Source organism: Myodes glareolus, chromosome 14 (genome assembly GCF_982192425.1).
Source record: "Myodes glareolus chromosome 14, mMyoGla1.1, whole genome shotgun sequence".
Classification (NCBI taxonomy): domain Eukaryota; kingdom Metazoa; phylum Chordata; class Mammalia; order Rodentia; family Cricetidae; genus Myodes; species Myodes glareolus.
In genome coordinates, this window is record NC_142039.1 from 14,491,778 (window position 1) to 14,518,523 (window position 26,746).

Genomic DNA, 26,746 nt, shown 5'->3' on the forward strand with positions numbered 1-26,746 from the left:
ATAATTCTAGTTTCGGGTATTATTTTAGATTTTAAGGACCAGGTGATAGAGCAAGAGTCTTAAATCCTGTTACAAAAAGTAGGGCAGAGCCGAGGAGAGAAGGGGCTCTCTCAGTCCCCTGGCAGGGCAGGGCAAAACCCAAGAACCCAACCACCGCCAATCCCACAGTTCCCAAAGGCGGCCAGAGACTCCCAGTTCTTCATGAGGCTCTTCCCACTTCTGCTTTCGGGGACGACATTCCCCGGTGCTCCGCGGGGGGCGGGGCTAAAGGAAGTCGGAAGTCCGACCACTTCCGGCCCGGAAAACTCCAGGCTGCGGCTTCGGCCGGCTTGACAGGCACGATCTCTGCGGGCGGCGTGTTTCCTTCACCTCGCTCGGCCTCCCGGTCGCGCCCGGCCGCCGCTCTTCCGCCGCCCCTTTCTCGAGTCTCCCCTTCCCTATGTTCCGGGGTCGGAGTCCGGGAAGCAAAGATCCTCTTGCTCAATCCCCATCATGTCCGAAGTGACCAAAGAGCTTCTGGAACTGGTGTGGGGCACCAAGAGCAGCCCCGGGCTGTCGGACACCATCTTCTGCCGCTGGACGCAAGGTACCGGGACCGGGCTCGTCATTCCAGCCGCTCCGCCGGGACGCCCCGCCCGCTCGCTTCCAGTACCCCCGCTCCCCTATCTCGGGTACCTGGCGCTTGGCCCCAGTGCCCTACTCTACCAGTCCCGGGCTTGGTCCCAGTCCCCCCCGCTTTTGGACACCCGCGTTCTGTCCCAATAGCCCCGCTTGATCTCAGTACCTCACTCAGCTCCCAGCCCTTCTGCTACCTTCACTATTTCCCTGAACTCGGGCTTGGCACTCCAGCTTCAGTCTCTCTAATATCCGCACCCTTTCCCTGTGCCGGTCCTTGGCCCCAGTAACACAACCTCGGCCCCTCGGCTTCCCGAGCCCTTTCCCTGTGTCAGAGCTTGATTCCTGTACCCCTGCTCTGCTCGCATCGGGACTTCGCACTCAGTTCTAGTATCCGGACTTGGTTACAATTAACACCGCTCCTGCACCTCAGGTACCCGCGTTAGGCTCCCTTGCCTCAGCTCTGGCCTGTCGGATACCTCGAGGTCCGTACTAGTACCCATGCCCCAATCAGTGGTTCTCAACCTTTCTAATGCGTGACCCTTTAATATACTTCTTCATGATGTGCTGATCCCTAACCTTAAAATTATTTCGTTGCTGCTTCATAAGTGCAATTTTGTTACTGTTAGGAGTCGTAATGTAAATATGCAGGGTATCTGATGTGCGACCCCCCGGGGGGGACGAAGACCCACAGGTTTAAAACCGCTGCTCTAAGTGGATTTTAATGGGGAGAACTTGGATAGGAGGATGTTAACCAAAGAGTCCAAGAGCCTCTCCCAGTCTGGGCTGACTTGCTGCAGGGGCAGAGTAGGGGCCTGGTGGGCTGCAATGTGAGTCGCCTAAAGGGAGCCACCTGTCAGGATCTTTATATCTCCAGTCTCCAAGTGAGTTTTATGTTATCAGTGTTTGGATTTTTTCTTGAGGGGGTGGTGGTGGAGTGGGGTGAGGTGAGGTAGCGATCTAAGTGACTAATGCCAGAAAGCAGTTTTATGTTGTAATTGTGTGGTTAGGTGTGGCGCTTGGATGGAAACACGGTATTGCTCGCTACAAATTGTTTACGTGGCCTCAAGTATCCCTGGTTTTGAGACAGTGTCTGGTATTGTTTGTTGCAATTTAAAAGGATTGTGGATCACAGCACTTCCTCTGCCAGTCTAATGGTGCTCAGAATTACCTACTCTCAGAGGCCATTGCCAGATGTTGCTGTGGTTATCATTTGGAATTGTGGGAGTAGGCACAGGGCACTGACTTGCTGCATTAGTAAGGTGGCTTCATTTTTGTGGTCAATAACTGCATTGAATTGACAGCTGCAAACTCAGTCTTTTGAAAATAAGATGCAGGAGTAAGTAGTTAGTGTAAAAGTTACATCTAGAGATACTCCATTTAGGAAGTTACCTTAGTCAAGTTATTTTGCTTTGCTTGTTAAAATAAGCCAATAGAGTAGCACATAGTTCTTCATTTTTTGTTATTATGACAGGTTTATTTATTTTTTTTGGAAACTCCTTTCACTTAAAGAAGTATACGTCTTGGGTTATTTTTGAGCAATCCTTATATAAAGATGTATTTTATTTTATTTTTTGGTTTTTAGGGTTTCTTTGTGTAACAGCCCTACCTGTCCTAACTAGTTCTTGTAGACCATCCTGGCCTTGAACTCACAGAGTTCTACCTCCCTCTGCCTCCCTGGAGTTAAAGGCACGCACCACCACTGCCTGTCTTTGATTTTATTTTTTACTTAAAAATGTAATGTATGTGTGTGGATGTTTTGCTTCCATGTATGCACGTGCACCACATGCATGCCTTGTGCCCACAGAGGCCAGAAGAGGGCATTGGATTCCCTGGAATTGAAGTTATGGATGGCATGAACCTGCATATGGATGCTGGGAATTGAACCCAGGTCTCCTCACAAGCACTCAGTGCTTTTAGACACTGTGCCGTCTCTCCAAATTCATTTAATAAATGGTTTGAATTTAATCATTGTTTTTGAAACAAGGTCTCACCAGGTAGCTTTGTCTGACCTTGAACACACTTAGATCCACTGCAGTGATCTGGGTGCTGGGATAAAAGATGTGCCTTATCTTCCTGGTTCAGACTGACTGGTTTTAGTTTGAAAATCTATTTTCTGTTTTGGCCTTCTCCTGTTCTTTGCCTACCTTTTAAAAACGCTTTTTCACCTTCTTAGTTCATTAGCACCTCTTACTTGTCTTTCTTCCTCTAAACCACACTGGTGTCCCTTGCCTTGCTGCTGAAGCCTGGGCTAGTAGAGCAAGCATCAAGGCCTGCAGTGTTGTAGGTGAAGGGACAGAGAGTCCTGGAAGCACTTTTGGAGTCTTTGGAGCCAGTTGTGCAGACATCTGAAGAAAGCGTTCCAGACAGAGGGCACCACCCCTGTTAAAGTCTCAGTGCCACATGTTCTCAGACTGTTAATTGGGAAACAGGAAGGAGATTAGTGTTGCTTGAGGGGGTAGTGTGAAGGGGGGGAATAAATGCTCTAAAAGTAATATAATCATATAAGGCGTTCTAGCCATTATAAGGACATTCGCCCTCATTCTGAAGGAAACAGAGGAGTCCCTGGAAGTTTTGGAGCAAGGAGACAGGTTTTTTTTCTTTAGGTTGATTTGACTGCTGTGATTGAGGGCAGACAGTGGTGAGACAGTGATTAAGATCAGATGGTCCCTGTAGTTTGAGAGGAGAGGAGGTGCTGATCAGGATAGTAACACTGGAGATAGTAGATCAACCATGTCCCAGCAGAACCCAGATTGGCATCCTCTCTGTCTGACAGAAGTAGTATTGATCATGGGAACATTTGACGAACTAGGAGTTCAATTTTCAGTGTTGATTTTGTAACACAGTATTTGGCAGACTCCATGCAAAGGGCCAGTCAGTGCCTTTTCTGGTTCTCAGTGTTCCTCATGGGTAATGTAGGCACAGCTTTCCAGAACATTGCTTATGAAGCACTTGGGGCTGTTTTCCCTGACCTCAGTTTAGATATCAGGAGCTTAGGAACCTCTCTGTCAGTCCCTTTCTCCAAACTTCACTTTGTTTTATTGTTTCACCTGAAGGTGTGTTGGAAAAAGAGATGACGATCTATGGCGGCTTAAAGTGGATTTTGTCTTTCTGAGATGGGGCAGGACTGTATTTGACTAAGATTTGATTTTTGGGATTTTGAGGAATAAGGGAGTCTTTATTAAATAATATGGAAAATAAGATTTTAACTTATGAAAAGTAAGGAAGTGTTTAAAAATATACAATGTGCCAACAAGATAGCTCAGCAAGGAAAGGTACCCGCCACCGTGGTGCGATTGTAATTATAAGCACCACCCATCAATCTTGATAACTGTATTATACTGATAAAATTTTTGATAATGTTTTTACTTCCTTTTAAATTTTGGTGGAATTTTAAAAGAAGGCTAGAATCCATTCCTAATTAATCGTTTATTACATGAACTGAAAGATTGGTAGAACCTCATCGCTTCTCTGCACTTCTATGCAGACCACAGCTCCTTCCTTATTCTCCTTGGACAAACTCGAAGGTCTTTACCAAGACTGACAAGGCCTGACCCTGCTTAGCAGACGAGAAGGTATGGGGACTAGTGGATTCTAGATGGGATGGCCACCAACTCTTGGCACAAACTCTTGGCTTAGTTTGAACCTCAAATTTGGTGGTCTTAATGTGATAACCAGCATTCTTAGTTGCCACTTTCTTTATTAAGTTTTTCCCATCCAGCTTAACTACTTCTAGAACTTCATTTATTGTTATCAGGATCTGCAGTGTGTTGTGTGTGCTAGATAAACCTGGCATCAGCACAGACGTTAATTACCTCCTACGTGAGTCCTTCCTGCCTCTGCTCGTCATCCTTGTCTGCTATCCTTGTGCTCTTCAGTGCTGAGCCAGAGGCTCCAGCCAGTGGCTACTCCCTCCACTTTTTTTTTTTATGAAATATTCTAAGTTTTCTGTCTCTTAGGTCAGCAACTTTCATGTTTTCTGAGCCCAGAATCCTGTTATACTCTTATATTAAGGGACTCAACATGAAAGCATATGACATTAGCAGAACTGTGGCAGGTTATGTCTTGGCAGGTTGCAAAAACTATTTTAACTTCAGGTGGGTTCCTTGCACCAGTCTCTAGTACTATAAAAAAGTCTGTGAGGCGGGATGCACATTTGAGAAGCTCTGTCTGGGTGGTCGTCACTGTTGTTGTGATACACTTTCTCAGCTCTCTTCTAAGACCAATAGGTCTTAAATTTCTTTTTTCCTTATCATTCCTTGAATCAACCCCCATTTTTGTTTGTTTTGACACAGGGTCTCACTATGTAGCCCTGGCTGCCTGAAACTCACTAAGCAGACTCTGAGCTCAAACTCAAGAGTTCACCTCCTCTGCCTCCTGAGTGCTGGGATTAAAATCATATGCCATTTTTTAGTTTGGCTCACATAAAGTGTCAAAATAATTCTTCATGCTACCGTAATTTTACTTTCTGTGAAACTGGTGCAACAAATAGTTTGCTTTTGCTGCTTCTCTTGTCATTTAAAGTCCTGTGCTCTCTCTAACTCCAAGTTTTCTTATGTAACACTCCAGTGGCGTGCTTGATCTAGCGTTTGTCACAGCTGACTACTCTTGCATCTAATTGTTCTTTTCTAGAACCTCAGCGACTATATTTCTCTCTGGCCTGTTTTTCTAAGCTGTTGTCCTGCGTTGCTGACAGAGCCTCTCCCCATTTTTCTAATGTTCTCAGCTGTGTTATCTGTGCAGTGCATGTTGGCCTTCGCTGTAACTGACCTGTTTCAGATGACTGCACTTGCTATCTATGTCCCAAATCTTGCTCTGAGGGCCAGTATCTCCCACTTCTAGATGGTAGTAATGACCACTTTACATGCTTGAAACTAAACTGTTTACATCTTTACAAACACCCCTTAATTGTCTTCCCTCTCAGAAATTCAACAAGCATTAATAAGCAGTGACTATATAGCACATGGTGAAAAACAGCCATTGACTAAAGATATGATACCTATATAACAAATTACCATAAATGTAGATTTTGATAAATGCTGGCTCTGCTCAGGGATTCCCATATATATCTAAATACTTAGACATATTTGCCAGGAAGTCTGTAAGGAGTTAACATCTAAATTGAATCCTGAAAACTATGAAGAGCAGAATAGAAGGAAGTATTTCATCTGGAGAAAAGAGCAAGCAGTTATAAGGACTTCGTAGTAAAGCAAAGTAAAAGTAAAACGGAGGTCCTTTGAATTGGGCAATCCTCTCATATCTTTAGACCAGAAAAGGGAGTTAAGATTTTATTCTACTTGCAGTGAGAGGCCATAGAAAGATCTTTAAGCAGACTGTGACCAAACCTTGTTTGCATATCTGACATGCTCTCCAGGCAATCCTGGTGAATAGGAGGGGTTAAGTAGATGAAGAGCTGGAAGGTGTGTTTGGAAAGTTTCATCGGTATGCTAGGTGAGGGGGGATAGCAGTTTGAACTATAAGACAGACTAGACATGGGACAGAAATGGACACATCCAAGATAGGTTTTTGAGCCTTGAGCTAAAAGGAAGAAGCCTAAAAAATAAGTTTCTTCAGAAAGGGCTAGCGTGTGTTTCAGACAGAACAATCATTACATACAAAGGCATGGTGGAAGAGGTAGAGGCAGGAACGTTTGAAGACCTGGAGGAATCTCAACAGTGAGGCTGGAGTTCACTGTGCAGGACCATCTAAGGACTTTAGATTTTGTATGTCTGGTTTATATTTGGGGCTACGTGGCTATAATCAGTAATGGAAATTGAAAGAGTAGATGAAATTGTTGGGGTAGATAAAACTCTGCATATTACCAGAGAGAACGTATAGTAAGGAAACTGCGTAGTTCCAGGGCCATAGTCCCACTCCTTGGGGATGATCAGCATTTAAGAGGTGCTGGGTAACTGAGGATAAACAGGTTAAAATGTGCAACAAGAGGGACCAAAATGCAAGAGCCCAAGTTTCTACAGAGTTTATGCTCATTTAGGTGACTACAGAAGGTTAGATGAGTCTTTAAGGTTAGATATCTTTAAGATATCCTGGAGGAGTCACCAGTGAACGTGGCTGAGAGTGAGCTGGGTGTAACCAGGGCTTAAAAGAGGAGACTGAGCCCAGAAAGGCAGGCTGTCGGTTATGGATGACTGGGGTGGGGCTGAGAGGGCAAGAACGAGATCCGGTGGATTTCTTGGTGGAACCACTTTATTTATTTTTTTAAAACTATGTGAAATACACATGAAATGTTGTTTGGAAGAGAGGCCAAAGGAGAGCTTGGTGAGGAAGCTCCTGATCCTCAGCTTTTTTTTTTTCTTCTTTTTCTGTAGAAACTTTAGAGGCAACTCTCATTTCTCTATATCTGTGTCCATTCTCTGTATCAAGCATGCTCCATTTACATATAGTAATCAAACTTTAATTTCATTTGAGATTCTACCTAAACATAACTCTCTATATATAAGAAAGTAGCTTTTATTCAGTCAGTTCCATCTTTGCTGGGCTTCTTAAAAGAAGTTTTCTGTTTCCATCCTTTAAAACTGAAGAAAGCTGTCTTCTAGTCCTGCAAGGGCCAGAACTTCCTCAGGCTGTGCAGGTCTCTGGAGTGCTCCTGTCTCTCCCCTTCTACCTGTTTACCACTTCTTTCTGCCCCTAACCTGCCCCTCAGCTGCATTAAATTTCCCTTTGATCTATCAACCTTTCCTGCCCTTACAGCCCTTTTCCATTTAATAGTGATATTTGCTTTGCCTCAACATCATTTGCTTATCCTTGCTCCAAGACAAACCCCTGCCATGATCAGCCTCCTGTTCATCTATTAAGATTTGACTCAGGCTGAGTAAGATGTTCCCTTCTGCACCCAGGACACCCGCAGTGTCCTTCATTCCTCTGTTACATTAACAGAGTCTTTTATTACTACCTATTTGTGTGCCTCTTCAGCTAGATTATCAGCTCCTTTAGACCAGCGATTGTAGCAGTCTTGCCTATCTATATTCTGAATTGCAGGATCTGGTGTTCATGACATATAAACAAACTCAGTGTCTTTGCTGGGTTACTGAATTTAGCCATTAGTCAAATTCACTAGATCCCTAGCACACTGAAGTTGAAAGTGAACATTTTAAAAATAAGACCACCGAGGCTCAAGCTGAATTTTTTTTTTTTTCCCAGAGTTTCTAGTGGATTCTCCTGACTTCTGTCCCAGGGCCCTCTGCATAACTTTAGCTGCTATCAGTCTATGCTGATTAGGAATATTTAAAATAAGGTAGAGCCAGTGTGTGAACACTTAGTATCTATCATGCCGTTTAGATTTTAAATTACAGAATGTGACCCAAGAATGGAAACAAAGTAGCAAATAGGCAAATTTGTGGGCTACTGTGGGCCACTGCCTAGCCCACTGCTCACTTACAGTGTGAAAGACCCCTGGAGTGGGGAGACTCTCACTCAAGTCTTGGGATAACACAACCCCCCCCCCCCAGGAACTTATGAAAGACCTTCCTTGCTGCAGTCACATGAGGTTTATTGACAGGAACCAGCGCACTGGGGCCGAAACTGATTGACACAGGGGTAGAGGAGTTCAACCCCGAGTAGCTGGGAGAAGGGGTATTTAGGGAAAAAACCACAACCCAAAGGGCATAGGGAGGGCGTCATTGGAAAAATCTGAAAATACCAGTGATAATCAGAAGGGGGTAACTCCCCATTTCTCAAGATTATGCTCAAGATTATAATCTAACTTTATGGTCAGCTAGTTCCTGGAACAGAGGCACTGAACCGCTAACCTAGATCTTTTTGGTTCTACTCTCCCTGCTAGATTTTTGGCTCTATTCTTCCTGCTAGAGGGGTCTGGATTTATCCGGGTCTTTTAAGTGTTCTCACTCAATTATTTTTAATGAAAAAAAAAAAAAAGATGACAACAAAAATACTGTCTGGAGAGAAGACAGGGAGGGAAGATGGAGATTTTACAAATACTTGGGAGGAGAGGTAGTAGTCGCATACCATTTTCCAAAGAGTCCTCTTGGTCTCTTAAAAGAAGAGTCATTCTCTCCAATAACTGTAGATATTTTGCTGTTGTAAAAACATGATCTCAATGCAAAGTACACGAACAATTCTTTATAGATGCTGTTGGAATTATTTTTAATCCTTGCTACTTGCTTTCATTTTTAGGGTTTGTGTTTAGTGAATCAGAGGGATCTGCATTAGAACAGTTTGAAGGTGGCCCCTGTGCTGTTATTGCACCTGTTCAGGTAACATAGACTACTTTACCAACTCCTTAGATAAGGGACGTGTTCAAAAGTTTAGCACTTGCGTTTGTTTTCTGATGTCTGCGTTCTGTAGAACCACCAGATATGGGTGTCTAACAACTCTTGCACATGGAGTTGTAACTATCCAAAATAAAAATGAATTCAGAGCATGAGTCTTTACAGTGGTAGCATTTTTACTATTTTAAGGAAAAATAAGAGGTATACCCTAACTTTCAGAAGATTAGAAATTACAGGTGGAGGCCCATTTTGTAATAATATTAAATCTTAATGTTTTTGAATTTCAGAACTGACTAGTGCTATAAACTGTTGAATTGCTGGAATCAGCAGCTCTGGTTTATTGTTATGTGTATGACTATCAGTGTAACATCAGAGCTGTTTATATCGCTATTCATACTTTAAAATTAAAATACTTGTTTAATAAGAAAAGATGCAAATTGCCCACTGGACATGAAGGAGAGTTTTCTAAACTCTTGGTTATGTAATAGATTCATCTCCAACTTTATCCTCCTTATGCTAACATCACTCAGTTAAAAATGTTTCTTTAAAAGAAAAACCATCTTAGAAATGGAGAGATGGCTCAACGGTTTAGAACAGTGGTCGCTTTTGCCAACAACCCAGGTTTTGCATGGTATGCATGCCAAACTGCAGGTGAAACATTCATACACAGCTATCAAAATTTTAAGATGAAAAGTAGTCTTTTCAGAATTATTCCAACATGCATTTTTATAGACCATCTTGTTTTTATTTCTTCAAAGAATAATGCTTTTTTTCCACGTTTGTAAAATTATTAAGAAAAATTTGAGTGTCTGAATCTTGCTTCAGAATTAAGTATATAAAGTTGAAATTTAAGTATAACAATAACATTTATATATCCTGTGTGGTTACATATACTATTTGTATAATAATATATAATATATTGCTATTAGCTATTATTATATTCATTTTTCTGAGTAGCTGAGGCAAATTTCAGGTAACAGTAGGAATCGTGTCTGAATTTGAAGATGGTATGCCCTTCATGTGTGTTATATTTGGAAACAGTCTCTGTGGTCAGTAATGGTACTATAAGGTTGAAGGTCTGTGGATATAGTTAAGCAGAAGATTATAAGCATTTAAAACTCAGTGTGTATAAGAATAAACAAGGGTTAACTTTAACATGACAATTCTGACTGCCTTGTTCCAGCCCTTTCAGGCACTGGGTTAGTTTGAGAAACATACCAATACTTACAGTCAAGTGTTTTAGCTTAAACATCAAAATTAAATCATTTAGAGTAATGAGGGAACTGAGTGAGTCAAAATATTAACAGTAACCTTTTTGAATATTTATAAGATGATACTTCTAAAAAATACACATAGAAATAGTATTAAACAGATAGTTATTTTATTAACAATTTACTAAAACTTTATTTCTTAATAAATATTGTAATAATAAGTGATGGAATAAAATAAAATTCCATGAATACCACCAATATGACAATTTGAGGAACTAATAGATCGTCTCTTACTATATGCCAAATATGTCCTAGAACCATAAGAAACCAAAATATTAATGTACTAATACTCTAAGAAAAAGGATTATTATAAGCTCAGAAAAAAATAATTACAGTAAACATTATTAGCAAGGATGTTGTCTGTCTTACATGGGGAATTAGTACAATTGGGAAGAAACCCCCTCTATCCCCAGTGGTAAGATGGCCCCGGAGTGGTTGGCAACAGGTAGTTACTACCCGGTAGTAAAAGGGTAAAGACAGTTGCTGAGGGTGACCAGTTAAAATCAAACTAGAGCCTGATCCTAATTCTTCTTCTTTTTTAAAAAAATCTCTAAATATCAAATTGTCAAACTTTATGTGGGTGTGTTGTATTGGCACTCTCAAATATTGCTGACTAGTACAGGTTTGACTAGGATTCTGTGAGGGTGTTTAGACTACAGCTAGAGCCATGATAATGTAAGTCTTTAAAAATAATCCTTCATATGGGAAAAATTTTCTTCATAAAATTTAAATGAGGAAATAACAGATAAATCTTGGGAACTTTATAGAAGTAGTGATTATGGCTATTACTTTCTGTGAAGAACAGAAATTGCACATCTTAATATAAGCATTACAATTCCTTCTTACAAAACCATTTATGAGGAAAGAGTGAAGGAAATATTACATGTCAGCGTGATAGCATTAGTGGTGCGATAAATGTCTTTGTTTTACCTTCAAAGTTTGTACTGTAGATAATTACACAAGGTAGTTAATTTCTGTTGATTTTAGATGATAGTATATATTTGATGATAGTGTTTGCTTTATTTCTATGTAGGTACAGTAGACCTTTACTGTGGGGGGTGGCAAAATTCTTTGAATTGATGACTTGTCAAGTGCCAGGTATTATGCTGTGTGCATTGCATACATTTTCTCGTATAATCCTTACTGAAATCTTTCCAAGTTTGTCCTAGCACTTTTGACTAATAGGATAGTTAATCAAGACTAAAGCGTAGGTCCTTCTTACTAAAAGCGGTCTTTATCCTTCTTTTTCATAAGATATGAAGAGTCCTATAATACCCCTATTTCTTAGACTTGCCCTACACAGATTCATATTCAGCAGATGGACCCCAAGAACCTGCATTTAAACAAGTCAACTACTCTGTACCTTAAGGAAGCACTGTTCTATGTCCCATAACTCTCTATGACATAGCCATTAAAATATTAGGGATCAATTTGTTTTTCTATCAAATCATATAACTTGATGGCTCAAATCATGAAGCTGAGTTCTTGTGAGAAGTGATTACTCTAATAGTTGGATTATCCCTTCTCTCCCCATACTCTTTTTTTTGTTCCATAGTCCTGGGCATCTAACTCATAATTTCACCATGGTACGCAAGTGCTATAGTACTGAACCTCGTCTACAGTGCTTTTGTATTTTAGCTTGAGACGGGGTCTTGCTAATTTCCCAAGATGGCCAGTAGTAGCATTCTTTGTATAACAGATCAGAGCTAACAGGGAAGAACTTCTATTGTATTTAGATATCTCCTACCCCAGAAATCCAAGAAAAACGTAGACATATTCCTGTGAACCTTCACTGTTTGTACAGACCACTAACTTGCTGTAATTTCTAGTTACATACTTATTATGTAAATTAATTCTCTACTTATTAGAAAATATGTATCTGAGGGGGTAATCTGTGACTCTGGGATAAAGTATATGTTAGAATATTCAAAGTAAATTACTATATACTCTGACTTTTGAATATGGGGGAAGACTATGTGAAGTTTTAATAAAACCGGATAGAAAGGTGCTATTGTTTCCATTTCTAAAAGTAGAAGAGCTGCATGAGATGTGACTAAATCAATTCTAACCATTGCTTTAATTGTGTAAAGGCATTTCTTTTGAAGAAGCTTCTGTTTTCCTCTGAGAAGTCGTCCTGGCGGGATTGCTCAGGTATGATAGCTGCCTTTCAAGTTTCTTCTTCATCTTCTCTTTTAAACCTCGTCTGTGCAACATTTATTGATAGTAATTCAATAAAGAAAAGTCTGTTTTCAGTAGGAAACAATTGATGGGATAGTATTTCTTGAATGTTTCAGGAAGTTTCATAAACAGTGACTTTGTTTTAAAGTATGCATTTTCAGATTTTTAATAAAGGAAGACAGGATATTATAAGTAAGGAAAACACTTGGCCTCTTGCTAAAACGAGTGTTTCCCTTAACTTTTAGATGATAACATACCCATAAAGAATACCCATGTGCTCTGGTGTTTGTTTGATGGGGTCTTGCTGTTTAACAAGGCTAGCTTGAGGAGCATACTGTGTAGGCCAGCTGTCTTCAGACTCAAGCGTCTTCTACTTTAACTGCTTATTGCTAGGATTACATTCTTGCTCCACCATGCCTGTTTGTTGTTATTGGTCTCCCTCCCTGTCTCTCCTATTTTCTTTTGTTGACTTATTGAACTCTGATGGGGAGGCTTAGCATACTCTTCTTACTCCTATGTCTTTTTTTTATTATAATGGGAACACTGAAAGTAATTATATTGCAATGAAGCTGTCAGAGTGTCTGCAGCTTGAGTTAGACAGATACAGGATACCTACCTCATGACAAACAGTTTCATCCCACTTAGCAATTTACAAAGATCTTTCTTTCCTCAGTTATAGAATTATTTCTTGTGAGCCTCATAGTCACTTCTAGGAGACAGGATATTACAGTGCCAATATTGTATATATGAGCATAATAGCTTCCAGTCTAACCCATGACCATAGAACCTCCTCATGATTTTGAACTGAGATTTAAAGATGTTCTGGTTGTATATATTTAGTGTTAATATGAAATGTATAAGATCGAGTCAGTTATTGACATGACTTTTAATTGCAGAAAATATTTCTTCCTTAAAAATACAGTCACTTTGACAAATTTGGAAAGCATTTCAATGTGATGCAAAGTGCATGGAACCATTACTGACCATAAAGATCTTTCCATTAGAAAAGACAGAAGCCTCTTTTATCATCAAATGTGATACAGAATTTGTTATACAGCCTTCTTTTGGAAGTTTGAAATGATAGTGGATCTGGGAAGGGGCACCACTAGAGAGAGGGAGGGGCTTCCCAGGTTCTGGAAGAAATGGCCTTGCTTGTGACCCACAAAACACCAGTGCTGAGCTTACTGTGGATTTGTGTAGTGGCTTCTGGTTTATTCAGCATAGCAGTGGTTGCTTCTGCTGTGGTAATGGATTGTGGGTTTTGTGTGCTGATGGTGTTTTATCACCATTACCTAGCTCTTATTCCTGTAAATTGATCAGTCATTAGAATTCAGAAGATGAGGAGAAGGCAGGTCTCCAGGAGCTCTCTTCCTCATTATGCTTGATTCTGCAGTAGAGGGCTCCTGAGCTCAGGTGCTCAGGACAGCGATGGTTAGCACGCTGTTTCTCATCCTGTTATAGTCTGCATCCTTCTGTATGCTTATAACTGACACAGTGTTCAAAGTGATGATATTTTAATCTTTAGGCATGTTGTTTTCTAATGTACAGTCTTTGGGTTATATATGGATTTTCCTCATTCTTACCAAACACTTGACTTTTATTATTAAGCCAAGGCATTCTTACTATTTTTCATGACTGGATTTTCTTTTTCAGACAAACCATCATAACGTATACTTTGGTTCTTTTTAGAGGAAGAGCAGAAGGAGCTCCTTTGTCATACCTTGTGTGATATTTTAGAAAGTGCTTGTGACAGCTCTGGACCATACTGCCTGGTTTCGTGGTTCAGAGGAAGGACAGCTGAGGAAGCGGCTGATATTGCTGGGAGTCCTGCACAGTCTAGTTGCCAAGTGGAGCATTCTTGTAAGATACATTTTTATTTCATGAAGTAATTTCTTGTCCTTTTATTTTTAATGAACTATTGAAAATTTTGAGGGAAAATATTTTGTTTTTATAACTCTTTTTCTATCCTTAGTTTAACTAGTAATCTTTAATATTTTCTGTTTCCTTTTCCATTATTTTAATTACTATTAAAATCACATTTATCTTTTAAGCATTTTAAAGATAATTCTAGTTAATTTTTACTTGATGAAATTTCCTTTGAACATTAGAACTTTGATTTCAAAAATCTAAAGAATATACATCTGTATGCCATGAATTCGGGTATGCATCATATTTAGATGAGAAGGACTTTTTATGCCATTAAATGCTTAGATATCCCTAGATGCTTTCTAAAGCAAAGATGGGGACATTTTCTTAGTTATACACTGTTACTTTGCTCCTGAACTTTCTGAACATCATTATATATCTGGACGAAGGTAATTTTAGTTTTGTTTTATTTATGTCTTAAGCTTTCTATATCTTGACTGTATTTCCTTTCCTTTAAATAATCTAAATAACATCTATTCTAGTTCATAAAAATTATGGTGCATACATTTAGTCCCAGCATTTGGGAGGCAGAAGGCAGGCGGATCTCTGTGAGTTTGAGGCCAGCCTGGTCTACAGAGCTAGTTCCAGGACAGCTAGGGCTACACCAAAAAAACCCTGTCTTGGAAAAACATAACAACAATAAAAAGAAAATTAGACACTTGAACATTCTTAAAGTGTCTTAAATATTACCAAAATGAGCTAATAAATTAGAGTCTTCTGGTGGTAGGAAAAATAGATACAAATTGCTTTTTCTGATTTGCTTTGGAGGAAGAATCTTGCTAGTAGGTAACTTTTGATAACTGGTAATCCCAAATATGTAGACTGAATATGTGATTTATTCCACCTATACTGCAGTGCAATCATTACTTTCTGTATAAAATGGTTTTTCAGAACTTAGAGACCTGATGTTAGGAAGTAAGTACTTGATTGTGTGTGATGTGTACCACTTTCCGTATAGAATTATCTGGGAGGCAGTGTTACTACCTTCCCTGAGCTGAAATGTCCTAGTATTTTCATATCATTTTTTTCCCATACCTCTCCAATTAGAACAGCTTGTAGTTGGCAATTTTTAATAGCACATTTGCAAGGAATTATTTTTAAAAATTTTAACAGTCATGTAATGTTTCTTTTCAGGCCTTTAAAACATTGCCATTCAAAAAATTTATTTTGGAGTTCATTATAACATCTAAAGACAAATGGAAAGTACTCAAAGGAATGACAATAAAACATCATTTAAGACTAATTTTTAAATGTTTTGTAAATTTTACTGTGTGGCAAGGAAGCATGTTAATTCCATTTGGGATACTAAATTTTGAGAGACATTAAACTATTCAAAGATTTTAAGCTCATTTATAGCATTTTCACTTGGATTTTAGTGCATCCCATGCGCTTGCTATGGAGGAAGTGGTGCATTTCCATACTAATGGGTTGGGAAGCTCTAGAGTAAAGGGCCTCATTGCACAGTTACCTAAGCAACTAATTTAGATGGGTATGTTATATTGAACCCCCTCCAAAAACATGCTGTAGAATTTTCTAGTTTACTTAATGCTCCATTTTAAAAAATAAACACAACATAAAACCATATTTGAAGTATACTTTTAATTTCATATAGATTTAAAACATTTTATTAGCTGAAAATTTGAGAATTTATCTTAGATACTGACAGTTAAACTGAACTTATGTTGAAATATTTGTTTCATATAGCAATCTGTTTACCTGGTTTTCTTTATTCCCAGCTGTGTTCCTCCTCCTATGTCTCAGTTTCATCATTTCTGCCTGCTAAGCTTTATTTATTTATTTGCTTGCCTCTTTAAAGTACTCTCTTTATGTCAACTTTCCAGGGTGGCATAAGCAGGCATTATAAAACAGTATAATTTGGAAGAGGTTAAATATAATTATTCCATTCTCATTATTTAAAAGTGAGGCATTTCCCCCTCTCATTGTGTATAAGCATTAATTCCATTGGCTTTTGTGGTGTGTATATTTTTTGCTTTTTAGTAATGCACACTTGTTTATAGTAGTATATTCTTGGGTTCAATTTCAGTTTGTTTCCCACATAAACCAAAAGATAAATTAATCCATTTGGACTTCTAAAGATTTTAGAAAGTCATTTGAAACATTGAAAAGTTAAAATTAGGCTATATAAAGCTAGTATAATGTGCAATTTTAAATTGTAAATAAAAATTTTAATTCTGATTTCATAATCAGTTTCCTTAAACAATAGTAAAAATTTATGTGTGAGTTATATACTATTGGCTTCATAAAATTGCTCATTGCAAGAAAGTAGGCATTTTGATTGGCTTTAAAGACTCTATCTTCTGGAAGCCAAGACTGAGTCTACTTTCCAGAGCTGGTTAGAGCTTGGTGCTCTTAGGGTTCCTGTGTGGACCTCAGCTCCCTCTTTTCCAGCCAGAGATGAAGAGGCCATGAAGTCAGGCCTGTGCTCACAAGTGTCCAGCACTTAGTGAAGCCTTAGTAAAGTCATCTTTGGTTTAAAGAGTTTCTTTGAGTTTTTTTTTAATTTAAATTTGTATTTTATTAATATAATCTTAACAGTTATTGAAGACTTGTAAATGATTGCATGGATAAATGAGGAAACAAACTTAAATCTGTTCTTGAACCTGCAGTTTCAGTGCTGTGCCTTTTATACACATTTGTTTAATAGATGAGCAGTAAGCCGAAAGATTTTACATAAAATCTTTATAGAAAGGTCAGCACAAATGGTTACTTTTGTTGTAAACTGCGGGATTATTTTAAAGTTCAGGACATAGGACAGTGTATGGCAAACAGACAGTAGTTCCTGTTTTGCATGTTCTATTAGCTGTAACTAAATTGTATAGAGAAGTTCATTACTTAGTAACCCTTCTACATTCTCAGTACCATATCTAGTTTAGTTATAACCATAGTAACTAAGATGATGAACTGTAAATTCATGTTACTATAAAGTTCAGAGTCAACTGAGAATTGTAAGGGAATAAGAAGTAGGGAATGTTTTGATTGCTTGAAGTATTTACAGCCTGCTGTGTGTATCTTGTGTCATTTATTTGCCATGTGTAGTGCTGAAAAGTGTCTTTTATGTATAGCTGCCTTGGCTGTCGAAGAGCTTGGCTTTGAGCGATTTCATGCATTAATTCAGTAAGTAACATTGAAACATTTAAAATACTTCCCTTGTTGACACATTGCCATTCTAAGTCTGTTCATGCTGTGGAAAGGTCCTTGAACTTACATAGTACTTCTCTGCCTAAACATGAGCTTAAAATACCTTGTTTGAGCATTACTTTGCTTTCAAATCTAAAAATAATGTATACATGTATGTAATTCTAAGTCCTAAAGTAACTAACTCCAAGTATAGTTTTAAAAACACTAAATTAAATGCCTCTTCATCATTATCAGTGAAAAAATCATTTTAAATTGTTTTTCTGTTCTGAATGAATATAAAGCCATTTTTAGTGAGACAAATACTAAGATTATTTATCTGCCAAAATATGCTTTCTGTAATTTTCATTTAAAATGCCCATATTTCATCAGAACATTTAAAGACTTTATCATAAAATCAAAGGAAGACTGCTATGTTGACAGAATTATAGGTGACATTTTGAAATTTAACATTAATTTATTTTAAAAGAAGCCACAAATGTATTCTGTAGTTTTAGCCCTGAGATGTTTGTTGAAGAGCTTTCATGCTTTACATACTAGTTTTCTTGTTATTGAATACCTCTTTGGAAAGGGCCAGTCTGTTGTCTTACATGATTGCATAGACTTAGGAATTGGTGCCAGGTACTGCACCTAAGAGAGGCAGAGACTCCCTGCCAGGACCCAGACTGCCCTGGTGGACTGGGTTGTAAATGGTAGGAGTTGTCAGCAGTATGTTTTGCTTTCCTTAGCTAAATTTGTTTTTAGAACTTGAAGATACTTCATAAATATCTTCTGTGTGTATTTTGTAATAAATAAGAATTAAAATTTTTCCATTTATGAATGGGGTAATCAGGATACTAATATTTAATTCTTCTTCCCCCCAGAAAAAGATCATTCAGAACTGTATCAGAATTAAAAGATGCTGTCTTGGACCAGTATTCAATGTGGGGAAACAAATTTGGAGTCTTGCTTTTTCTCTATTCTGTATTATTGACAAAGGTTTGTTTAAGATGATTTTCTGTCTTAGTGCTGTTTTTCCTACTGTTAGATGCTGTGTGGCCACTGTTTGTACTTTAATGGTTAAGAGTCTTGCTGCTGGTGAGGAGTTTGCTCCTGCCTCCTTTCATTCTTTAACCCCGCTCCCGCTTTCCTCCCTCTGCCCTTCTGGACTGTGGAGGTGATTGTTAATGCTCTGATTATGAAATGTCATGAGTTCGTCTTAGTTTGGTTTTCTTTGATCTTAGCAATATCTAGTACTTGACCTTTAGCCCTGCAGAAAGTCTCTCTGGCCTCTCTTTTCTGGACTTAGTTGTTAATGCTTGTGCTAGGTTTTTTTTTCCCATATAATGTCTCATATTTTTTAAAAAAGCTTCATTTCCTTCTTTCTGTGTTCTCTTCCTCTTTTCTCCCATTTTGAATTTTAGAATTCCCGGTCCTGTGTAATTTCTCTTTTATGGATAGTTACCTCTCTTTGCGCACCGCCCTGCAGCTACTCCAGCCTGCATACTTCTAGTCCTATCTTCTTTTTGCAAATGCCAATCTCAAATTGCCTGTAGCCTTTCAGTCTCACTTGGAATATCTCCTGATTATACCTTATCTGAAATCAGGTTTATTTGTTTTTCTTTTTTCTTTTTATTTTACCAATATTTTTATCATTAACTCTATGATAGGTATGTGACATCCCTTTTTCAAGGTTTTCTGTTTTTTTTTATAAAAATGACAATAATTCTGTTATGGTCATATTTGGGGTGTTAGTCTTTATTTGTTTATTACATGCAGAAGGTGTTTTGAGAAAATAGAAGATATGACTTAAGTTTGAAAGAACTCAAGGACAGACTACATAGTAAGGACCATTTAGTGGACATATGGATGAAAGGAGTTTTACATGTGGAAAAGTTGTAATAAAATTTACCAAACAGCAGGGGCAATAAATCTAAGGAGGCAAGGGATACTGGAGTGCATCAGAGCTTGGGGATCAAGAACATTTCAGTCCTACTGCAGTGTGACATTCCTAGGGACAACTGAAAGGTGACATTCACGCCTTTGTAAAAGTGGTTTCTTGTGAATTACAAAAAGATACTTTAGGTTTTATATCAGAATTGGAACACAATACAGTATTTAAGTATGAAAATGACAGAATTGTGTGTGTGTGAGTGAAAGAGAGAGAGAGAGAGAATAAAAGATGCAGAAATTGAACTGAGAATGTGTGATGAAGAGACTTGGTAACTGGAATGCTAGAGTCAAGGAAACTAGGAAAATAGTATTGTAGTCGACCTAAAGCAGGATGGTGGTCATAGAGTGGGAGAGAAAGGGGACAGAGAGTTAGGATAAAGAATAAGAGAAGGTGACCAAATTTTAAGCATGTTACTGCATTAAGTAAAGTGAGGTGCCAAAAATCAGTTGACTGGGGTAGCGATAGTGGTTGGTGGTGGCTAAGGTGTTGCACCTTCATGGACTTTTCTTGACTGTTCACTCTCACCCAGTGTTTTTGCCTTAAATTCTGGTAATTTCTGTATCCTTGGCTGTTTTAGCCATTCTGCTAGTTGTTCCCTTTGAACACCTTTGAACTGTTGCTCTCTGAAGTAATTCCCCTTCTGCCCACTGTGCATTTTGAGACTTTGTTGTAGCGTGCTTTGTTTGGTTGTTCCCTATGATGACATAGTCGAGGTCACATAACTCTTTGTTTTCCATTCTGGTATTTAGACAATCATTTAATACATTGACTGTTGGTTGTCTATTGCATCCTTAGGTGTGGCCTATAGTATAACAATTAGTGGCATTAGTTGGGTTTATAGTGCTGTGGATTTCACTTCGTGCTGTTTTGCAGTTAATGAGGTTAGAGCCCCTCATTCTTCTATGTTTCTCCCGCCTGTTTATAAGATTGAAAAAGTGTCAGGACATTGTTTTTAAGAAATGAGAAACTTCTGTTCTCATAACTGATATTTTGTATATAATATATATAATATATATATTTTTCTGTATATTTGAATTACCAATTTTGGGGAGAAAGTGTGATCATATGTAAACTTTCCATTTTCCTCTTTACCTATTATATCTTTTGTGTATTTATATCTCTATCTAAAATTCAAAAGTCTATGATTTTACTAAGTTTTCTAAATAACCTAAAGTAAAATTAGTTTTCTAATTAGGTATATTAGGTTTTAATTTAGTTTAGCCTGAAGTTAAATAAATATTAACTTTTATATTAGTTTCTTCTTCTTTCTTGAAAATTGTTTTCTCTGTCTCTTTAATGAATGTTAGACTTACTACCTATGAGTCCCTTAGTATCCTTTATAGAGCCCATAAAAGAAATAGAATTTTAGGGGAGCTACTTGTAACCTTATCAAATATACCCCCACTTCAAGTCTAAGTAATTTGAATGGTATTCTATTAACATATAGTCCAAACTGATCATACTTTGTGTTTTAGTTTTAAATTGAAGTTAATGAAATCTTGGTTTCTTTAGGGCATTGAAAACATAAAGAATTCAATTGAAGATGCAAATGAGCCTTTGATAGACCCTGTGTACGGGCATGGCAGGTAAAGACTGCAGTCTGCTGTCTCTTACTGAACTTCAGGCTTTAGGAGTGGGAGGATTTCTGATAAGTGAAGCCTGAGCTTGGCTAGCCTTGTGCTGCACACACTGCAGTGCTGTAGCCAGGGTGTGCTCTGTGTGGCCAGCGCTGACATCTGGTTTCAAGTTGTTTACACAAGGTTGTTATTATGTCAAGATACTTTAACAAAGCCTCCTCATATCTATTTGTATATTTTTAAAAGATTAAATTTACTCACATTAACTTAGAAATAAGTATTTTCTTACCTATCTGTGCTAGTTTATTTTTGATATAAAACAACTCTTTTCTATTTTTTTAGCTTACTTTACCAAAATCAGTAGAACAGTGACAATTAATCTATTCCCACATAAGTCCTTCTTTTTAGATATATCTGGTTTAGTTGTTAGCATTCACCTAAGTTCTATCAAAGACTGCATATTAAATAATTTGGGATATTCTCCATCTATTATAAAGTGAAGTTTCTTTGGTTGGGGGAGGGATAATTGTATGTATAAGAAATAGGATAAATATTTTAAATGTAGTTAAGAATTATACTGATTTAATGAAGTGGATTTTGGTAGGTTCTTCTCCAAGACCGATAATGACTTCACTAGTCAAGTAATAAGGTTTCCAGTCCCAATTGTCCAATACCAAGTAGTCAGCCCTAAAATCATCCACATACAAGGAACATTATATAGACTGAGTAGCTTGTATTTATGTAGGAGTGTGTGTGTGTGTGTATGTGTGTGTGTGTGTATGTGTGTGTGTATTTATTGTAAATACATGTAACAATAATTCAAAGAAAAGAGGGAATTAATTTGAGAACAAAGGAATACATGGGAGAGGTTGAAGGAAGGAAAGAAAAGGAGAGATGATATAATTCCAATAATTATTATATGTAAATGTAAATACAAGTAAACAGACTAATTTTTATCCATTTTAAATATGCCATCTTAAAGTTGCTAGGCATGTGTGATTATGTCTTACCAAGATCATACATAGAAAGGGGAAGTTAAGGTTTCCTCTCATTTTGTGTTTTAACATATTGAATGTAAAAAAATCATTAAGAACAAAAAACTTTATTGTAGGAATTACTTGATTTGCAGAACTAGTTTTATGCCTATTTTAACTGATATTTAATTTTTATTGATAGCCAAAGCTTAATTAACCTCCTACTGACGGGACACGCAGTTTCTAATGTATGGGATGGTGATAGAGAGTGCTCAGGAATGCGTAAGTATGCTCTTTGCTATGGTCTCAATATTAGTATTTTAGTGGATATTAAGGTAAGTGCTTTCTATTAGAAGAACCCTTTATGGTTTCTAAGACACCATAACATTAAAGTGTTGATTTTTGGGAGCAGACAGTCTTGGGTACTAAATATGACTCTTCAAGGCTTTGGTTTTCTCTTGGTTGTTACTGGGACTGTGACGCTAACTTTAGAAATGGCGGTCTACCTCTTAGTAGATGTGCATGTGAGTACTTATCCGGGGACAGTACTGCAGTCAGTGCTGGAAGGAATTGAATTACTTGTATTGGTAGTATCCTGGTTTTCTGTATAACTTTTAGTATACACATTAGTGTGCTAGGCTGACCTTGTTTCCTAAGGCTTTACATCTACTTAGCCGTACGACAGCATTTCCATTTCTGGTTAAATAGCTTCTTATATTGTCGTGAACATCAAATGAAGCACAGTAGCCAATCTGTTCACTTAAGCAGAGTTGATGCACAGTTTTCCCTCTCAGTTTTTTACTGGGCAGTCTGAATTCATTTCTGTAGTTATTTAACTTTTATGGAATAACTGCAATAAGCCATCGTAGGACATGAAGCTTTATAGTTCCTGTTCATAGACAAAATTATGTTTGGTGTTTGATAGAATGATTACTAAGCAACAGAGAATATAGTACATTTGAAAAAATGGTACTACTTTTCATTTATATGAATGATTCTTAACTTGTAATTTGAATTTTTCCCAAATTTTAGAAATTTGTATAGCGAATTAATAGAAAAAAAAATACAATGTTAAGAAAAATTTGAGTAAAAGTTACAGAACTCCAGAATTTACAGAACACAATAACCTTCCACTGTGCTGTTTGAAAATGAGGAGCCTGGCTTCCTACACCAGGTGCTGTGTACAGCGTAGCGCACTTAGTGGGGAAGTTAGAGTAAGAGTCCAGCCCTGCTAACTGCGTGGATACACAGCCCCACAAGTGCTCTGTCTTCTTCTGCTCTCTGTTTAAGCATATCCTAAGAACTCACCATTCTGATTTAGATATAAAAGCATGTGATCCTGCTAACTAAAGTGTCATCTCTCCTGTGAAATGTTCAGTTTCTTTGATTTCTTCCTCCTCCCAAAGGTTTCTGAGGTATCTACTATCATTTCAGATAACTAGAGGAGGAACTGTGCCTTAAGTGTCTCTTCCCACCTGGCCTCTATCACTGCTACTTCCTTCTGCTTGATGTGGCCGTAACTGTTAGTCTTTTGTTCACTACTAAGTTATCCTCATCCAATTTCCTATACATTGTGTTCTCTCTCTCTCTGTCTCTCAAATTTCCAACCCTCTTGCCTATCCTAGGTACATAGGCTGTTGCCATTTTTACTCTTACCTCAGTTACAGAATTTGTTCATCAAATATATAAGCCTTGGTTCCTGGTCTATTTTGCAGATTCATTCTTTTCTGATTCCTAAAGCCATTCCAGACTGTTATTTTACTATGGATAGTTTAAAGTACAGTTTAAAGGTCAAAACTAAGCTGTGAGGGTCAAAACTAAGCTGTGATTAGAAGATAGGGTTATCTTGCAGAAAGAGAATTGCCCAAGTCTACTTGAATTTTTCCTTCAGTCATTAGGAATGTTGACTTGAACTCAATTCTGTTTTCAGATGTTTAAACATAAAGTAAAAATCCATACATTTATTCAGCTTTTGCTTTGTATATTTCTGGCTTAGGGAAGTATGGAACTACTTCCCTGCATAAAATTTATGCAGTAGTTTTCAAACGCTCAAACAAGCCTCTCCCCTTACTTAATTTCTTTTTGTGTGTAAGTAATATATTCTTCAAATGGCTGTTGTAAATACTAAGAGTTTGTAATATCTTCACAGGCTCAGGAAATACTCAATTCTCTGTCAAATGCTTATCCACATAGTTTAGGTGAATGAGAACATACACATAGATGATTTGATGCATGATGAAACATGTTGAAACAGAAACATGCTGAGGAAGGAGGACACTTTTCTCACTACATTTATGTTGCCGTAAATAGACACTGGAATTTTAATGGAGACAGAGAGCATGAGCAAGAGGGTCTTTGGGGAAATACACATTAAATGCTCAGATAAGGAGACGGACAGTCTGAGTAGAGCAGTGTGTATCATTTGGAGACCTTAAAACAATGACGATTCAGACCCCGATGAGAACAGTTAAGGGTAGAACTTTGAGGAGTTGGGACATGGATGGACATAGAGGGTAAGACTCCTCCTGGATGATTCTGCTGTGCAGTCTGGTTTGAGAAATGGTAGGTTTGTGATGAACGCTGATAAAAGGAAAGACTATGTCAGCATAGGTTGGAGTGAGAACACAGAGGCTACTGAATGCTATATTTACTCCCACTTGGTATTAGAAAAAGAATCATTGTAAACATTGAGCAGAGAAATAACACCGTAAAATCTAGAAGAAAAAGGTGCTGTCAGTTTGTAGAATCACTGGAGTGGAATCACAAATCGAAAGCTTTGGCCTACAGCTTTGACAGTGGGAAAGGTGTGAGACGGTGACAGACAGTGGCGCAGGAAGGAAGAGAACAAGATATGTCCTTGCTGCAAGCAGTATGTTTCGGATTTGTCTTTTTAACCTTAGTATGCCTAATGAAACTGTGGCCTAGGTGGTTATTAATTTGCCCAAAGTGAAGCAGCAGATACTAAACCAGCAGGACTAACCATGCCAAGGCCTCTGCTTGTTCTCTGTCGAACACCATCTTTCTAAGTCAGCCCATCAGTGCTCGTTTCAGCAGCACTTGAAATACTAAATGGTAAGTCAGTCCACCTCTGTGGCAGAGTCTTTCAGGAGGTAGAACTCCTCACGTTAGAGGTGAGGGGAAGGTACAGGTAATTATCAAAATAGTAAATCAAACACACTGCATTAATAACACAAAGCACAGGAAAAGCACAGGAAAGCCCTTGAAGGTATGTGTATTTTGATAATATGCTTAATCCTTTTCTATACTGCCTTAATATAGTACATTTCAGTGCTAGTTAGCCTAAAAGATAGATGTTTGTCCACATAGAGAGAAGTTAATCCTAAGGTCCTGGTCCACAGTATAGAGCTAGAAAATAAGCTATGCAGCATATCCCATTCTGGGAGAAGGGGGCTAAGAGTAAATTCTTTAGTGAGGTAAATTGAGGTACAAGCCACATGATAAGAGAGTTGCTCTTCATCAGTGTGGGCAAGGATTTTGCTGGTGAGCTGATAGAAGTGGGACCTTTGGCTACATGGTTTTTGCTTTAATTATTAGAGGTTGCCTCTGCTGTGGACAAGGGGAAAGAACCAGCTTTAATAGAAGCAGCAGAAAGCAGGTATATGAGTATGAAGTAGTCTTGGGAGATGCACGTTCTTTTTTTTTTTTTGAAAGTAATTTTATTAAATTATAAAAGTTTCCATTTCCGCCCCTCTTCCCAGCACCCTCCCACTCCCCCCCTCCCTCTCCTCCTCCCTCTTTGTCCCTAAGGGCAGTCAGGGTTTCCTGCCCTGTGGGAAGTTCAAGTTCCTCCCCGCTCCCTCCAGGTCCAGGAAGGTGAGTATCCAAACAGACTGGATCCCAAAAATCCAGCATATGCAGAGGAAACTAGTCCCAGTGTCATTGTCAATGGCTTCTCAGAAAGACTCCAGGCCAGCCACATTCAGAGAATCCGGCCACATTCAGAGAATCTGTTTGGATCCCGTGCTCGTTCAGTCGCAGTCCAACTGGCCTTGGTAAACTCTCATTAGATCCGACCCCTTGTATCAGTGGGTGATAGCATCCCTCGCAGTCCTTCGTCATTTTCCTCGTCCTTCTGCTCCTCATTTGGATCTTGGGGGGCTCAGTCCGGTGCTCCAATGTGGGTCTCCGTCTGTATCGCCATCCAACGCCAGATGAAGGATCTATGGTGATAAGCAAAATATTCATCAGTATGGTTATGGGCCAAGGCCGGTTCAGGCACCCTCTCCTCTGTCCAGAGAACAATCTGGGGATCTCTCCTTGGACCTGGGATCCCATATATAATCAAGTTTCCTGTAAACCCTAAAATAACTCCCTTAGTTGAAATATATTCTTCCCTGATCCCATATTCATCCTTCCTCCCTTCCCCCCATCCCGGTCAACCGAGCTTTCTCCATTCCTCCCCTACTCCCTTCTTTCTAACCCTCTCCCCTTCCAACAACCCTCCCCCCCCCCATGCACCCAAGGTTACCTGGGACTCTTGACTATTTCCTACCTCCTGGCGGATAGCTAAATAATCTTCATCAGGTTCGTCTTATTTAGCTTCTCTAGGATCACGAATAATAGGCTCAAAGACCTTTAATTATGGTTAGAATCCACTTATGAGTGAATACATACCGTGTTCCTCTTTTTGGGTCTGGCTTACCTCACTCAGTAAAGCGTTTTCTATGTCCATCCATTTGCATGCAAAATTCAAGATGTCATTATTTTTTACCGCTGAGTAAAACTCTAATGTGTATATGTTCCACACCTTTTTAAAGAAATGCCATGCAATGGAGAGAAAGAAACAGATTTTGTTCAACTGAGGAAATTCAAGATATGGAAGTTTACTGTAAGTGAACATAGGAAA

General features: G+C 38.5%; 1 protein-coding gene across 6 annotated transcripts in view; it reads left to right on the forward strand.

The window, feature by feature from the left end:
* The first annotated feature begins 295 nt into the window (after window positions 1-295).
* Mindy3 (MINDY lysine 48 deubiquitinase 3) overlaps window positions 296-26,746 on the forward strand; it is a 73,326-nt gene continuing 46,875 nt past the window's right edge. For 2 of the 6 annotated variants that reach the window (XM_087896353.1, XM_087896354.1), the window contains exons 1-8: window positions 301-586; window positions 8,770-8,849; window positions 12,226-12,286; window positions 14,003-14,173; window positions 17,323-17,374; window positions 18,259-18,373; window positions 20,841-20,914; window positions 22,082-22,161. In XM_087896353.1, coding sequence (XP_087752479.1) covers window positions 493-586; window positions 8,770-8,849; window positions 12,226-12,286; window positions 14,003-14,173; window positions 17,323-17,374; window positions 18,259-18,373; window positions 20,841-20,914; window positions 22,082-22,161 — 727 coding nt within the window. In that variant the 5' untranslated portion in view covers window positions 301-492. Of the gene's footprint in view, window positions 587-8,769; window positions 8,850-12,225; window positions 12,287-14,002; window positions 14,174-17,322; window positions 17,375-18,258; window positions 18,374-20,840; window positions 20,915-22,081; window positions 22,162-26,746 lie in introns of those variants that run through there. The other 4 variants (XM_087896352.1, XM_087896355.1, XM_087896356.1 and 1 more) reach the window with 4 other exon arrangements.